The sequence below is a fragment of the Ursus maritimus genome (genome assembly GCF_017311325.1).
Source record: "Ursus maritimus isolate PB19 chromosome X unlocalized genomic scaffold, ASM1731132v1 scaffold_X1, whole genome shotgun sequence".
Lineage (NCBI taxonomy): Eukaryota > Metazoa > Chordata > Mammalia > Carnivora > Ursidae > Ursus > Ursus maritimus.
Genome location: NW_024423319.1, coordinates 120,690,844 through 120,706,227, shown reverse-complemented (window position 1 = coordinate 120,706,227; position 15,384 = coordinate 120,690,844). Strand labels below are relative to the sequence as shown.

The 15,384-nt window shown below is 46.3% G+C and overlaps 1 protein-coding gene across 1 annotated transcript in view; it reads left to right on the top strand.

The window, feature by feature from the left end:
• STS (steroid sulfatase) overlaps positions 1-15,384 on the top strand; it is a 120,478-nt gene that overhangs the window by 26,071 nt on the left and 79,023 nt on the right. The window contains exons 2-4 of the mRNA XM_008694325.2: positions 10,461-10,601; positions 13,226-13,347; positions 13,436-13,558. Of these exons, the coding sequence (XP_008692547.1) occupies positions 10,465-10,601; positions 13,226-13,347; positions 13,436-13,558 (382 nt within the window). The 5' untranslated portion in view covers positions 10,461-10,464. The remainder of the gene's footprint in view (positions 1-10,460; positions 10,602-13,225; positions 13,348-13,435; positions 13,559-15,384) is intronic.

The window sequence follows — 15,384 nt, the reverse complement described above, 5'->3', positions numbered from 1 at the left end:
GTCTTTTGTCTTAGAAGCAAGCCGTTAGATGTGAACATCTAGCTACGAGACCTTCAGCCATCTGGAATGGAAATAATGAATCAGGAGCAATAAAAATTTCTCCTGTAACATTTGGGAAAAGGGTGAAGCATTCACTTTGATAAGACACTGATATTCATGGACATGTCAACGTAGTGATATAAGGTGATATAAATGTGCATGTGTGTAATCTATCAACAGAGACAGGTATGTATTTTCACATACTTTGTATCCTTTTATATATACGTATAAATGTTTAAATACAGTGTATGTGTATGTGTATATGTATATATGTGTATATGTATATAGAGGATACAGTGTATGTAGTGTGCACATATAAGGTACACCAAAAATGCATTTGGGAATTTAACCCAAAAGTTATTTAAGAACTTTATGAGAGAGGCGCCTGGGTGGCGCAGTTGTTAAGCATCTGCCTTCGGCTCAGGGTGTGATCTCGGCGTTCCGGGATCGAGTCCCACATCGGGCTCTGCTGGGAGCCTGCTTCTTCCTCTCCCACTCCCCTGCTGTGTTCCCTCTCTCGCTGGCTGTCTCTCTGTCACATAAATAAATAAAATCTTTAAAAAATAAAAAAAAATTTATGAGAAACTTATGATACATAAAAACGTTAATTTGGGTTGTACGTAAATGCCTTGTATGCAGGGACACAGATGCCAACCTACATGTTATTAGCTTTGCAGATATAGTTACTTCAAAATATGTACATCTTCACAAATTTTAATCCTACAAAGAGCTGTGAAGGATTCCATAACCGTAGTCAGGAGTCCAGGAGTACAATTAATGCTGATTAGCTATTATCAATATTTTGTCTCTTAAAATTACACAATTGCCATCAATAGATGAGTGGATATGGGGCACCTGGGTGGCTCAGTCGGTTAAACATCTGCCTTCAGCTCAGGTCATAATCCCCGAGTCCTGGGATCAAGTCCCACATCAGCTTCCTGCTCAGTGGGAGCCTGCTTCTCCCTCTCCCTCTGCTTGCTGCTCCCCTGCTTGTGCTCTTTCTCTCTGTGTCAAATAAATAAATAAATTCTTAAAAAAAAAACAACAGATGAGTGGATAAAGAAAATGTGGTCCCTCCACACAGTAGAATATTATTCAGCCTTGAAAAAGAAGGACATACTGACCCCTGCTACCCCATGGATGCACGTTGAGGACGTGGTGCTGAGTGACATCAGCCACACACAGAAGGACGAATACTGTATGATTGCACTCACATGAGATGCTTAGAATAATGAGACTCATGGAGGCAGAGAGCGGCAGGGTGGGTGCCAGGGCTGGGGGACAGAGGGGGACGGATGGAAATGGTTAAGAGGGTGAGTTTTAAGTGGATCTTTTCCACAATTAGAAATCATTGAAAAATTACATCATCAGTCATAAAATACTCAAACGACCCAGCCATGTATAAAGTAGAATAGAATGCTGCTTCCAGCCACAACGTGCACCTTGGTGGTACCTTGTGGGCGGGCCCCTCTCGTCATGTTTCTCTGTGAATGGATTTGGGGTCCAGGAGTACTGGACTAGCACCCCGTTCCATCAGTCACTTGCCACATGTCCTTGAGCCGGTGCTGTCACGCCTCGGGCTCACTCTCGCCTTGTATAACACAGGAGTCACCCCAGAGCCTGCCACACTGGTTGTTGGACGTAGAGAGTGATCTCTGTAACATGGGTACCTCGCGGCTAATGATCTGATACAAGCTGAAGGATGTGACTTGTTGGTTTGGCTCCTCATGCATGTCTACGTCCCCATGTCTTATTCCAAAGCTTTTTCCACTTTGGGTGTTGCTTTTCCCACTGGGATGGAGTTTATATTTCTTGGTTGCTCTCAACCCCAGGGGAGAGGGGGCTCCCTTTCCTCTGGCTTGCCTGGTTGGGTCTTGAGCAGACTAGAGGACCACTATGACATTGGCCTGAGAAGTTCCCCGCCTCCTGGACCGGGCCGGGAGGGGTCTAATGTAGGATTCGCTGAGTCGCATCGGTGCCATAGAGCACCTGCCTCTTAGCATTTCTCAGTGTGAAAGGGAACACTCAGCCTTGCCAAGGAACCAAACTTAGGTTGAGGCAGCCAGACGTGGACTGGACAGTGAGGGGAAATGCTTTTTAGGAACTCAAACATCATGGGGTGTCGAAGGCTCCTCAGACTCTGATTTTTACAGTTTTCATGGAATATTTTGCTTTGTGTCGATGCTTTCAGAGGCTTACCCCTGTCCTATCGAATTGAAAGAAAATATGGAGTCAGTTCCAGGCAGACTTAGGGAAAAACCGTCAGGTTTGGGGAACATAAATATGACAGGGCTTAGATACAGTAGGAGCCCTGGTGTTGTCCAGCCGTAGACACAGTTGTGCAAAGATCAAGCTCCTCAGGTGTGTGTTGGCAGGTAAGGAACATGGGCACCAATTAGGGAAGCGTCATGGCTAGACTCCCTGCATGCAACCCTCTCCTTCATGTCCTGGAGTTTACTAAGCCGTAACAGCAAAGCAGACAGAGAGTCAGCGGGAGCCATGGGGGTCTTCCCACTTTCTGAACGTGGTGGTACCCCAAGCTGTCTGTAGATTTCAGTTGTAAGGAAAGAGGTTAAGACCTAATTTTTCAAATAGCTTTCATTATTAATACTGTCACATTGATGTAATTAACTTAATTGTGCTGTGGGTAGTTGAGTGTATCGACGAACGCAAAGACCAGAGTGCCATCTATTGTGGCATAGTCTGTAAAAACAGCAATTCGCCAAATAAGTAAAACATGAATGTTTACTTTAGAAAAATTGCAAGCAATTCATTGTTTTTTATTAAAGTATTCTTGACACACAATGTTACATTAGAAAAATCACAATTTAAAGAGCTATTTAAATCTATAGAAACACCTGTATTTCTATAAATCTATAGAAACACATTATTCACGGGCGCCTGGGTGGCACCGCGGTTAAGCGTCTGCCTTCGGCTCAGGGCGTGATCCTGGCGTTCTAGGATTGAGCCCCACATCGGGCTCCTCCACTGGGAGCCTGCTTCTTCCTCTCCCACTCCCCCTGCTTGTGTTCCCTCTCTCGCTGGCTGTCTCTATCTCTGTCAAATAAATAAATGAAATCTTTAAAAAAAAAAAAAAGAAAAGAAAAAGAAACACATTATTCGCATAGGTTTTTGCTGTCCTGATGTCAGACAATTTTTATGGTTTTAAAACAGGACATCTATTTAGATAACGCTTTGTTAACCAAATTTATCGGTCAAGACAATTATTATATATAGTTTGAATTGAATAAAATTGCCTTTCTTCTAAAAGCTATGGCTTGTAATGTAAGGTTTTCTCTATTTTCAATGTGCCTTGTTCTCCACTGAGGGAAGAGATTAGGAACATTTTCGTTGCCATGGTAAAGTTTCTGTTATGTAAGCGTAGTGTTAATTTTTCTTTAATGAACAGATTTAATGTAATTACATCTCCAGTTACGAAAATGTTCTTTTGTCTCTCTCCTTCCTAATAACTCTGTTTCAGGAACAGCTACTTCTCACGAAAGTGTTTTCCTGCTTTTTTGCCAAATTAAGATTGCTCTGAAAAATATTTAATTTTTTAAGGAGGGAAATTGTGCAGTTTTTCAGAAGTTAATGTGCCATGCTTATATTTTGGAGTAGAGTACTTTTATTTATGTTTTAAGTACTTTTATCAACTAACTGTTTTTAATAGTTTGAAACATCTTTATAAACACCCATGCTTGTGGAGAAGAAATAAGTTCTGGTTACTTCAGACAGTAGTAATTTATATGCAGGGAGATTCTAAATGGCTCTCTTTTCTTATAATAATATTTTTTTATTATATTATATTAGTCACCATACAGTACCTCCCTGGTTTTTGATGTGAAGTTCGATGATTCATTACTTGCGTATAACACCCAGTGCACCATGCAATACGTGCCCTCCTTACTACCCATCACCAGCCTATCCCATTCCCCCACCCCCTTCCCCTCTGAGTTACCCAAACCCATTCTGTGATCAGAAATTAATACTCTGTAGATGTTAATAATTATTAGAGGGCTTTGATCCTATTGGGTTTAATTCCAGTTAAAAAAAAAAAAAAAGTCTACACCTAAACTAAACGTCTCAGCAAAATGCACAGAAAATTAGAATGAATTTTTCCAAAGGAAGACACATATGTACAATGGATCCTTATAGTGGGGAATGCACATCAACCCCTGATTAAATTCTGCACTGTCTGCCCGTCGTGTCCTTGGTGGGCTGACAGTGCTGCCCATTCCTGATCCCGGCTCTTCCTTGAGGCTTTTCTCCAACGCACAGTGAGAGCCTTGCATGGAAAACAAAAACCAAAATGATGGTGTGCAGCCATAGGAATGCTGTGCGTTCAGCCATTCCCAGAACAGCACAGGAAAAAGAATGTGGAGGGAAACCTATCCCCTGAGTGGTTCTCTGCATAATGGCTTTATATAGTTCCTTCTCTACATTCAGAATAAAAGTAAAAACGCAACAAAACAAAGTTTACTTGAAAAAATGAATTTTTAATCCGTGTACAATAAAAGCAGTGTAGGCCAAAGTAATTCTCTGAATAGCTGGATTTGGGGTGAAACTTTACTTAAGACTCACACGGAGCCTGGATTTTGCTTCATTTAATCTCTCTGTCAACCGTTTCCCTCTGGGCTACCATAACTCCATTTTCCATTCCCGGTATTTTCAACTTTCGATGGTAAAACAAAAATTCATTTTTCACATGGCTGGTGAGCTGAGCAATGTGTCTTTAAATTACTTACATAAATTCTGACTACTCATTGCTAATGAAGCATGTTCTTAAAATGAGTTCAGCATGGCCTTTGAGCCCCTGCCACGGAAAGCCTTTGCAGACCCTCCTTAACGCAACCGAACTTCGCATCCAAAGCTCTTAGACTTTGTATTAGTTTTCTGCTTCTGTGTAACAGATGAGTGTAAAACTTAGCAGCTCAAAGTAACATGTGTTTGTTATCTCAGAGTGTCTGTGGGTCAGGAATCTGGCACAGTGTAGCTCGTGCATTGTGATCGAGGTGCAGGCCCGGGCGGTGGTCTCATCTGAAGGCTCTGTTCTCAAGCTCACTCAGGTGGCTGTGGGCGAGATTCCCTTCCTTGTAGGTGGTCAGCCTGAGGGCCTCATGCCCTTGCTGCACCAAGGGCAAGCCTCCCTAGTTCCTCGTCATGTGGGGGTCTCTCCAACATAGAATCTCACTCCATTAAAATCCTGCAGGAGAAGGAGTCTGCTAGCCAGACGGAGGTCGTAGTGTTTTGCAACCTAACCACAGACGTCATGTGCTATCTATTTTCCACATTCTGTTCGTGAGAACCAGGTTACGAGGTTCAGCCACACCCAAGAGGAGGGGATTATACAAGATGGGAATAACCAAAGTGTGTCACTGGGGCCAGTATGTGGTCGGCTGCCACATTTTGCTTGAAACTCTGTTACTGTCCTAATCATAGTCTACACAAAGTTGTAGTAATAGCGCCATGATGACTACCACTAACACCTGCTCTCCCGTAGTGATGAGTCACTTTTGGGTTCATAATGCTAATTGTATAACTTTATCTTCTCCATGATACGTACAAGGTATCCTTATGTTTATCCCCATTTTACACATGATTATCCCCATTTTACTGACAGAAAGGCTGAATTCACGGCCCTAGGTTTCTCCGCCACCAGGCAGGGGGCCTGGATTGAAACCTCAGGTCACCTGTTGAAGCCACGTTTGTCACTCCAGTGCTCACTGGAGTGGGCGCCATGCTCATGTGGATTCCCTCCTTTGGGCAGCCAGAGGTGTGGGGGGTGGTTCTGTGGCTTGTGCAACCGTGAAACCAACCCGAGGCTGTCACCATGCTTGTTATCCGATTTTTGCCCCAGAAGTGTGTTGAATTGGAATGGATTTGGTTGCACTGTCGGTGAATTGCTTGTACCTGTAAAGGTGTCAATGGATTCACGTCCTCCTAACAAGGGCCTTTTGTATATACTGCATCATTTTGGAGACTTTTTCTTCTCTTTCTTTCTCTTTGCTTGTGGGGAGACAGAGGAATGTTCTTCCTTCCCCGCTCCCCAGTGTTATTGAGGTATAATTGACAAAATCGTATACATCTGAAATGGAAACGTGATGATTTCATATGTGTATAGATTGTGAAATGATTGTCACAATTCAGTTAATTAACATACTCATCAACTCACTTATTATTCACCATTTTTTGGTGTGTGGTGAGAATGTTTACAATCTACTGTTGAAGGCTGTAGCGAGTATACAGCACGGTGTTAGTAAGTGTAGTCACCACGCTGTCCCGTGGGTCCACAGAAGGTGTTCATCATAAAACTGAACGCATGTCCCCTTGGACCAACATAACACCAGTGTCTCTGCGCCTGGCGAGCATTCCGTTCTCCTCCGGTGAGTTCAGCTTCTTTTCTCTTCAGGATTCCACATGTGAGTGAGCTCACATTGTGTTTGTGTCTCTGTTTGGCATAATATCCTCCTGGTTCATTGCTGTTGCCGCAAATGGCAGTATTTTCTTCTTGTTATGAGCGAGTAATATTCCGTTGTCTGTATAGAGACCGAGTCTTCTTTATCCATCTGTTGGCAGGTGCTTGGCTAGTTCCCACAGCTTGGCCACTGTGAACGATGCAGAGAACATGGGAGTGTAGGTGTCTCTGAGATCCTGGTTGCATGGAAACCCTTTATTTGGGCCCACTCCCCATGGCAGAGATGGGATTGCAGGGAACGGTGGATGAGTCTGAGGCCCAGGCAGCTCATGCTTCCTGCCCAAGAGCTCATGGCTGGTGGCCTAAGCAGGGACGGACAAGACCCCTGACTCGTAATTCTCCACACATTCCCCGACTTCCCAACAAGCAGGGAGAAAAAGCCACCAAAGACAGAATTGAGGGCAGCGTTAGGGATGAGGGAGTGGCTGCAGTCAGAGCCATGGGTCCCTGCTCGGTTATCTTTAGAGGAAGGGAGTAGTGGAGAGCAGAGTTTGGTTTTTCGGGAAGGGAGAATGCTTGAGAGGGAGAGAGATGCAAGACAGGGGAGCAGAAGTAGATCAGGACAGAGAGGAAGGTGTTGCTTCAGGTCATTGATGTGTAGGAGTAAGTATCCTATGATTTGGGTTCCTCAGGGCAGCTGGCAAGAGGAGTGTTGGGAGATGGGTCTCCGCTGGTGAACAGGGAAGGTCGCGCATTGCACACACACCAGTGACAGACAGAAGTCAGGTAAAGCCAGGGAAGCACGTATGCTCAGGACCTGACCTTCCTTTGAAGAGCCTTCTTGAGATTGGCGCCCGTGTGCACGGGAGTTAAGAGGCTTCTGTAAGTGGTGGGGGCCTGTCCTGGCTGAGAAACATCATCTGTGAGCATTGAAGATACACTTGTGGGTACAAAGTAGAAATTCACGGTTCCTCGGATGGGTGGCCGTTTCCGAATCCTTCCGTAGACTCCAAGCTGCTTGCGTGGAAGAGCAGAGGGGGTGCGTGGCAGGTGCAGGGCGCAGAGATGTTGCGGATGGCTCTACAGACTCCGGGAAGGGTGGCAGGCAGACAGAACTCAGCAGCTCTCTGCGGTGGGCAGCTTTGCTTGTGGGGTACAGCCGAGCATCCTCCGGTGACCCTCAGGCCCCACACGGAGGACTTCTCCTGTCGCAAGTGTCGGTCATGCCGAGGCTGGGAGAGCCGGTTCATAACAGCAATAAGCTATAACCAATCATCATTGATTCACATAATAAATCATTCCTAGTAGTAAAATACGATTTAAATCAAGAAGGTGATGAGTGCCTGCTCCCGTTACTTCTTCACATGGGTGACTTGGTAGGGAACTAGGCAAAGCACGTACAGTGCCTACACACAGGCAGAAAGCTGTGGTTTTGAAGTAAGTTGTGTTTATTTATTTTGTATATAAAGTGAAGTGTGAAAAGTGTAAGGAGGTGGGAGCATGTGACCACGGGATTCTGGCTGTCGTCTTCTCTGGGTGTGAATGCCCCCCGTTGGGTGCTTATGGGGACAGGAGGTTAGAGAACATGGTCTTGTATATGTCATCGGTATTAGCTATGGATTTGCAAGGCGTTAAATCCACTTAGGGACCCCTGCTGTGCCAACCCTCCGCATTCCACGGGCATTACTGATGGGCGTCTCTAGTCATCGCCAAAGCTCTACTGTGTGTCACTCCTCGTGTTGACAGATGGATGCTAATTTTCAAATCCTTCCATTACCCATAAAACCTTCCAACCATCTAAAACACAGTGTACCGTCCTTGTTAATCTCCTCTTCGATGGAGTTCGAGCGAGACATTGTTAATTCAGCAGAGAGGACGTCAGTGTGTTGTCTCACGCAGCTTTCATGAGCCCTCGTCTCCCCCAGCCACTGCCCTCGTGGGGCCCACAGCGTGGTTAGGAAAGAGAGCATCTTTCCGGCCTTATATCCGCACAAGTTGTCAGTCGTTGGTTGCACGTTTGCCTGGTCGCGGAGACTGCCTGGTGTCTGAGAGTACGTTCAGAGAGAAGAAAGTAAGGAGAATACGGCTGTGGAACGCGGCTGGGGATGGTGGCGTTGTGTCCTGCACACCTCCATGCCGTCACCACGGGGCAGGGAACCGGGCCTCTCCCTGGCCAGGCAGGCTGGTAAACAGCATCCCCGCCATAGCACCCGCCTCAGCTCTGTCTCTGAACGGATGTGGGCATGGGTGTGGGACTGCAACCACTTGAGGATGGGGAACAGAGTGGGAAGGGAGGCAGACAACAGATGAAGTGGGAAGCCGACGTCCTTCCATAGAGTGGAGAATGTGATGCCAAGGGAATCCGGCTTCTGGTTCGAGCTGAAGGGTTGAACAGGGACCCTGACCCCACTGTCCAAGAGGGGGACAGCCAGTGATAGAAGATGACAGAGCAGGAGTGGGATGAGCAGAAGATGGGAAGAGACTCCCTCCCTGCCTGTGAATGGAGAAGCCAGCAGAAAGAGTGAGCTTAGCATCCCAGGCCCCAGAAAGGGCCGGAAAGCAGAAGCTCCAGGTGGTTCTAAAGAGGGGGTCAGGAATGAGAGTGGAAACCAGAGGACTGTCCGCACGTCTGTGTAAAGGAGATCGGGTTTGTAGGTCTCTGAGGGTTTCAGAGCTGGCAAGCCCCCTTGTCAGCCAGCCCCGGGAGAGAAAAGGCTGGGTCCTTGGAGAAAGTGCATCAGGGAGGCCGTGAGCTCTGGGCATGAGGCCCAGCCTGGGGGCACAGGGAAATGAGGGGTCAGAACAGGGCAGATTCATCAATGTCCGTGTCGGGAAGGGAAGGCAGCCAGCCCCTCCCTTTACTGCAGTCCCAGAGTGCGGCCAGCCAGAGGGACGCGCCCCCAAGCAGGAGATTGAGGAGTGCTCGGCGGAGATACAGGCCAGGAGAAGAGGCTCCCAGGCCCTGATGGGTCATCATACCCACACACTGGCAGGCCTTTGATCTGGCTTCGTGCGTCCTACCCTTCAGTGGGAGCAGACCACCAGGAACCCCAGGTATCTGAGCAACGTCTCTAACACGACACGGACAAAAACATGAACGCCGAACACGCGGCAGGGACTGTTCTGTGTTGTAGGACAGAGCAGTGAACAGGCAGACATACAGCGTACGATACACCTGGTCCTGTTCTGGGTGAATTGGTTTCCCCCGAAACCATAACAAAGTACAGGCAGCCTTGTACCTTTACCTTGCTTTGCTCACCGTGGACCCCTCCTTTGCACCTGTCGCTGACCTAATGCCCCACTGCCTCCCATTTGTGAGGACACTTTTGCTTGTGTTGGGCCCAGTTGGACAATCCAGGATCATCTCCCTTTTGCAAGATCTGTAATGCCATCTGTAGAATCCCCTTCTCCTGGAACGTCACGTGCTCATTGTTTGCAGGGTTTAGGGTGTGGGCGTCACCCAGTGTGCCTGCTGTGATGACAGTCCCAGAAGGTGGCTGGGTTCCCTTCCTTGGGTACATTTTGTCTGACCGATTATCCAGCACCTGGAGCTGCTGCCCCAGCCTATGAACCTTGTGCTCCTTGAGTCTGGAGATATTTAGCCATGTTTCCCTTAAAAAAAACAAAAACAAACCAACAAACAAAACCTAATTTTAGAAAGGAGATGGCTTTGCAGTGTCTGTCTATCCAGGGCTCAAATACAGAACTTTTAGCTACTTATGGAGCTGGCCTTCCATGAAGAGATGGCCTATGACTGTGTTTGCATTTTTCCAAACAGAGCATCTGTTACGGCGTTGGGTGGAAATGAGAGGCCATTGCTGTCCTTAGAGAAAGAAATGCTTGTTTTGGAAACGAGAGGATAAAGTTCTTTGCCCAGCAATGTGTTATCGTGTCTTTGGAGCACATGTGGTCTGGGGCGGACGGGTTGGAGGAAAGTCCCAGAGAAGGAGACGGTGCGCCACATGCTGGTGTCCTTCACGTCCCTCTGTCTGCTTGCCCTTCGCAGGGAGATGAGGATCTGCGTGCTTCTGATGTTGTTCCTGGGGGAGGCCCAGAGCCACACAGCCTCAAGGCCCAACTTCGTCCTGCTGATGGCCGATGACCTTGGCATCGGAGATCCTGGTTGCTATGGGAACAAGACGCTCAGGTGCGGTGACGGGGTTGCCACTAGTGACATGAGCTTACGCGCGCAGAGCGCAGAATGCCCACACGCGTTAGGTGCACACGTCCACGTGTGACTTTACATAGATAGACACCGATGCTGGCGTTAGGAAGGAGGGTGGGACTTGATCTGTTTGCACAAGGTAAACCCAGAGGGACCACGAGAAAGATTGTCATGAGGACTCTTTCTTTTTTTTTTTTTTTGTATTTATTTATTTGACAGAGAGAGACAGCCAGCGAGGGAGGGAACACAAGCAGGGGGAGTGGGAGAGGAAGAAGCAGGCTCCCAGCAGGGCAGGGAGCCCGATGTGGGGCTTGATCCTAGGACCCTGGGATCACGCCCTGGGCCGAAGGCAGACGCTTAACGACTGCGCCACCCAGGCGCCCCATGAGGACTCTTTCTTACTCAGCAATACTCTACTGCTTTTCACCCATTGTCCTTTTCTTCTTCCCATTGGTTCACCTCTTCTAGGTCAGTTTCTCTGTTTGGTGCTGGCTTCATTCCAGTGGGTGCCCCCACAGGCCCTGTCCCTGCTTGTGAGCTCCACACCTTCTTGCTTTCACAATTACCAGCCACCCTGGCCAGGGAAACAATGACATGAACTGCTTCTGAGCCTCATCTTACCAATGGTCAATACAAACTGAATGACCCAAGATGGGGGAAGAGATCGTGAGCTTTTACGAGAATTTTCTCATAAGATCTATGCATAATACCAGCATGTAGCAGGGGGACGGACGCACCAGTGAGTGCCGCAGACGGTGATGGACTCTCACGGCCTCACTCTGGGTCCTCATCTTCGTTTCAACATGGCAGTGCAGCTCGGAAGAGTGTTGCATGGCTATGTCTCTGATCAAACACAAAGTGGGTGTCGGTTGTTTTTTTGAGGAGAACCTGGCTTGCAGATAGACATGTGTCCGTTCCACGTTGAAGCTTTCCGTGACATGCTGCTTGTCGTGTATGGAATGTGCGTCCACCTACAACATTTATGAGAGCTTGAAACACATGGACAAGGATAGAGGTTTCAATTGACCACATATGTTTTCTGCCCCACCTTTGGCTTCATTTTGTAAGATGTGTCGATCTTCCTTTTGGATGCTTCTCATACCTCTGTTGCTGCCAATTTAATTTTTCTTCTCAGAGTCGTAATCATCTCCTTAATCTTGCTCATGTTTTTTTCACTTTACTTTTTATTATTATTTATTTTTATTTAAAATCAGTTAATTAACATATAGTGGATTATTAGTTTCAGGGGTAGTATTTAGTGACTCATCAGTTGCATATAATACCCAGTGCTCATTCCATCACATGCCCTCCTTAATACCCATCACCCAGTTACCCCATCCCCCACCCACCTCCCCTCCAGCAGCTCGCAGTTTGTTTTTCCTAGAGGTGAGAGTCTATAACTTATGGTTTGTCTCCCTCTCTGATTTCATCTTATTTTATTTTTCCTTCCCTTCCCCTATGTCCATCTGTTCTGTTTCTTTAAATTTCACAATGGACTATTACTCAGCCATCAAAAAGAGTGAAATCTTGCCATTCGCAATGACACAGATGGAACTAGAGGGTATTATGCTAAGTGAAATCCGTCAGTCAGAGAAAGATAAATATCGTGTGGTTTTTAATAATATATGTATTCCTGAATTTCACTGAGATAATAAAGTTTCCAACTCAGGTGTTTTAATTAAAAATTTACAGTCAGGCTTTAATGTTTCTATTTCTACCAGATCTCAAAAGAAAAAAAAAAAGTGTATACAATCACGATGAAGAATTCATGTCCCAACGTACCCCACATCTGTCTGGTTCCATATCGGATTCCAGTTCTTTATGAATTTCATTTTTTATTTTGTATTTTATCAGCTCACACCCCAAAGTAGTCATGTTTCAGTGGGCCTGTCTAGGCATGAGGAGGTTTAAGGCAGATACACAGATTCGGTCTTCTAAGGCTTCTAAATGTTGTGATGGAAGTCAGAAGCACGGTGGAAATGTGGACTGTTAAATGCATCCGCTAAATTCATGGATGGGAGAGCAGGTGGACATGAGTCATGCAATGAAATGACCTTCACCTTCAAGCTCTGCATCAGCAAGGGCTACTCTGTGTGGGCACTGGCGCTGGAGGCTGCAGGCCACGATGAACGAGATGCGAGCTCCCGCCTCTGTGCACCTGCGTTGGAGTGGGCAGTTAGCCGGACCATCCCTTTATAGTGAGGAGCTGCTGGCATAGGATCTGTGTCCTACACATGGACCAGGCCCCCTCGTGGGACTCAAGGTTGGCCATAGGAGGCCCACGAGAATCCCATCTCTGCCAGGACCTGAAGGATGGAAGGTAGGCAGGCTGGCAGGCAGGCAGGGACTGTGTTCCCAGTGGAGGATATGGGATGAGAGCTCATTGTGGTCCCAGAACTGGAAGAGGTTCATTTCTGAATGCCTAGCAAGTGTGCAAGGATACCCTGACAGGATCGGCCTGTCCATTCCCAGAGCAGAGGCACCACAATGCATCACCCATCCTCTGGGAGTTTCCCTGGATGATTGAGAGGTGATTCACGATAAAAAGCACAGTGGAAACTGCATGTTTCAAGATCATCATGAATGACATGAGTCTTCTGTTCTAGGACGCCCCATATTGACCGGTTGGCTGAAGGAGGGGTGAAACTCACACACCACCTGGCAGCTTCACCCCTGTGTACACCAAGTAGAGCAGCCTTCATGACAGGCCGGTACCCCGTCCGATCAGGTAACCCCCGGGCTCCACAGCCATGGCTGTCGTCCTCCTGGGGGCATCCCTGACCTCCTCTTTCAATGGATCATTTCTCCTGCTTCAGGAATGGCGTCTCAGTCCATCATGGGGGTGTTTATCTTCTCGGCCTCTTCTGGAGGACTTCCCACCAGTGAGATTACCTTTGCCAAGCTTCTCAAGAATCAAGGCTATTCAACAGCTCTGATAGGTATGGGCAGCTGAAGAGGGGGAGTTGAGGGCCTGGGCAGGGTGAGTGGCAGAGGGCATGATAACTGCCTTTTTAAGGATCCCTGATAACAGTTTGTACAACTTCACATAGGGAAGAAATGATTCTGATTCTCAATTAAAATACAATGCACCTATCTGGGCTATTTGAAAGTAAAGATATGTGTTGTGCGTGTGTGTGTGTGTGTGTGTGTGTGTGTGTGTATGGTTAGATAGATGACAGATAATGATAGATGGATACATGGGTAGACCGATGCATGTATGGGTAGATAAAGGACATAGGTGATAGAGACAGGAATGGATAGATCAGTAAATGAAATGGATGAGGGATGGATCATGGATGGATCATGGGTAGATGGATAGATGGATGGATGTGTGATGGATGGATGCATGATGAATGGATGGGTGGATGATGGATGGATGAATGGGTGGGTGGATCATGGGTGAATGGATGAATGGATAATGAATGGATGGATAATGACTGGATGGATGGATGATGGATACATGGATAGGTGATGGGTGGATGGATGGATGGTGAATGGATGGGTGGGTAATGGGTGAATGGATGGATGGGTGAATGATGGTTAGATGGATGTATGGATGGATAATGCATGGATGGATAATGACTGGATGGATGGATGATGGATACATGGATAGGTGATGGATGGATGGATGGATGGATGGATGGTGAATGGATGGGTGGGTAATGGGTGAATGGATGGATGGGTGAATGATGGTTAGATGGATGTATGGATGGATAATGCATGGATGGATAATGACTGGATGGATGGATGATGGATACATGGATAGGTGATGGGTGGATAGATGGGTGGTGAATGGATGGGTGGGTAATGGGTGAATGGACGGATGTGTGAATGATGGTTAGATGGATGTATGGATGGATAATGACTGGATGATAATGACTGGATGGATGGATGATGGATACATGGATAGGTGATGGGTGGATAGATGGATGGTGAATGGATGGGTGGGTAATGGGTGAATGGACGGATGGGTGAATGATGGTTAGATGAATGTATGGATGGATAATGAATGGATGGATAATGACTGGATAGATGCATGATGGATACATGGATAGGTGATGGGTAGATGGATGGATGGATGATGGGTAGTTGGATAAATGGATAATGGATGGAAGGATAGATGAGACCCAGGGATGAGAAAGATGATAGCCAATAGATTGATAAATACTTATGCGCAGCCATACAGCATATAAAACTACATATATACACTATGCTATTGAATGTTTTCATTTTATATATTAATACTAAAATTGTGTCAGACTTTGTCTCAGTTCACATTCTCGTTGATTTTATTCAATTGATAGGAATGATCCATTCTCCCTTTTTACTTGATAAGCATAGGTCTGTGCGGGTCATCGGATGAATCATAAAATCTCTCAAAGAAGCGAAATGACCATTCTCTTTCCTCCCACCTCTTGTCGTAAAACCATCATCATGTTTTTCTTTTGTGAGGCACTCGCTAGTTTAGTGGTATAATTAACGTTTTATAAGAAATGTTCATAGATGTTTTAAATAATTGCTGAGCTGGGACTGTGATTTCCTCATGCTTCAGGGGTAGTTTTTTCAGAAAGAATTCATTTTCACTTTTAATATTCAAGGGTCAAAACCAAGTTGGTTCTGTGACTTCAATTTTAAGGAAATGTTCTTAAAAAACACTTGTGTTTTTCTGTGTCTTTTTATCACCTGTCTGAAATATGTCGGGTGTTTGTCTTTTGCTTTGTTATTTTCAGCACTAAATTCGCTGTTGTTTTCTGGTAGAGTGAGT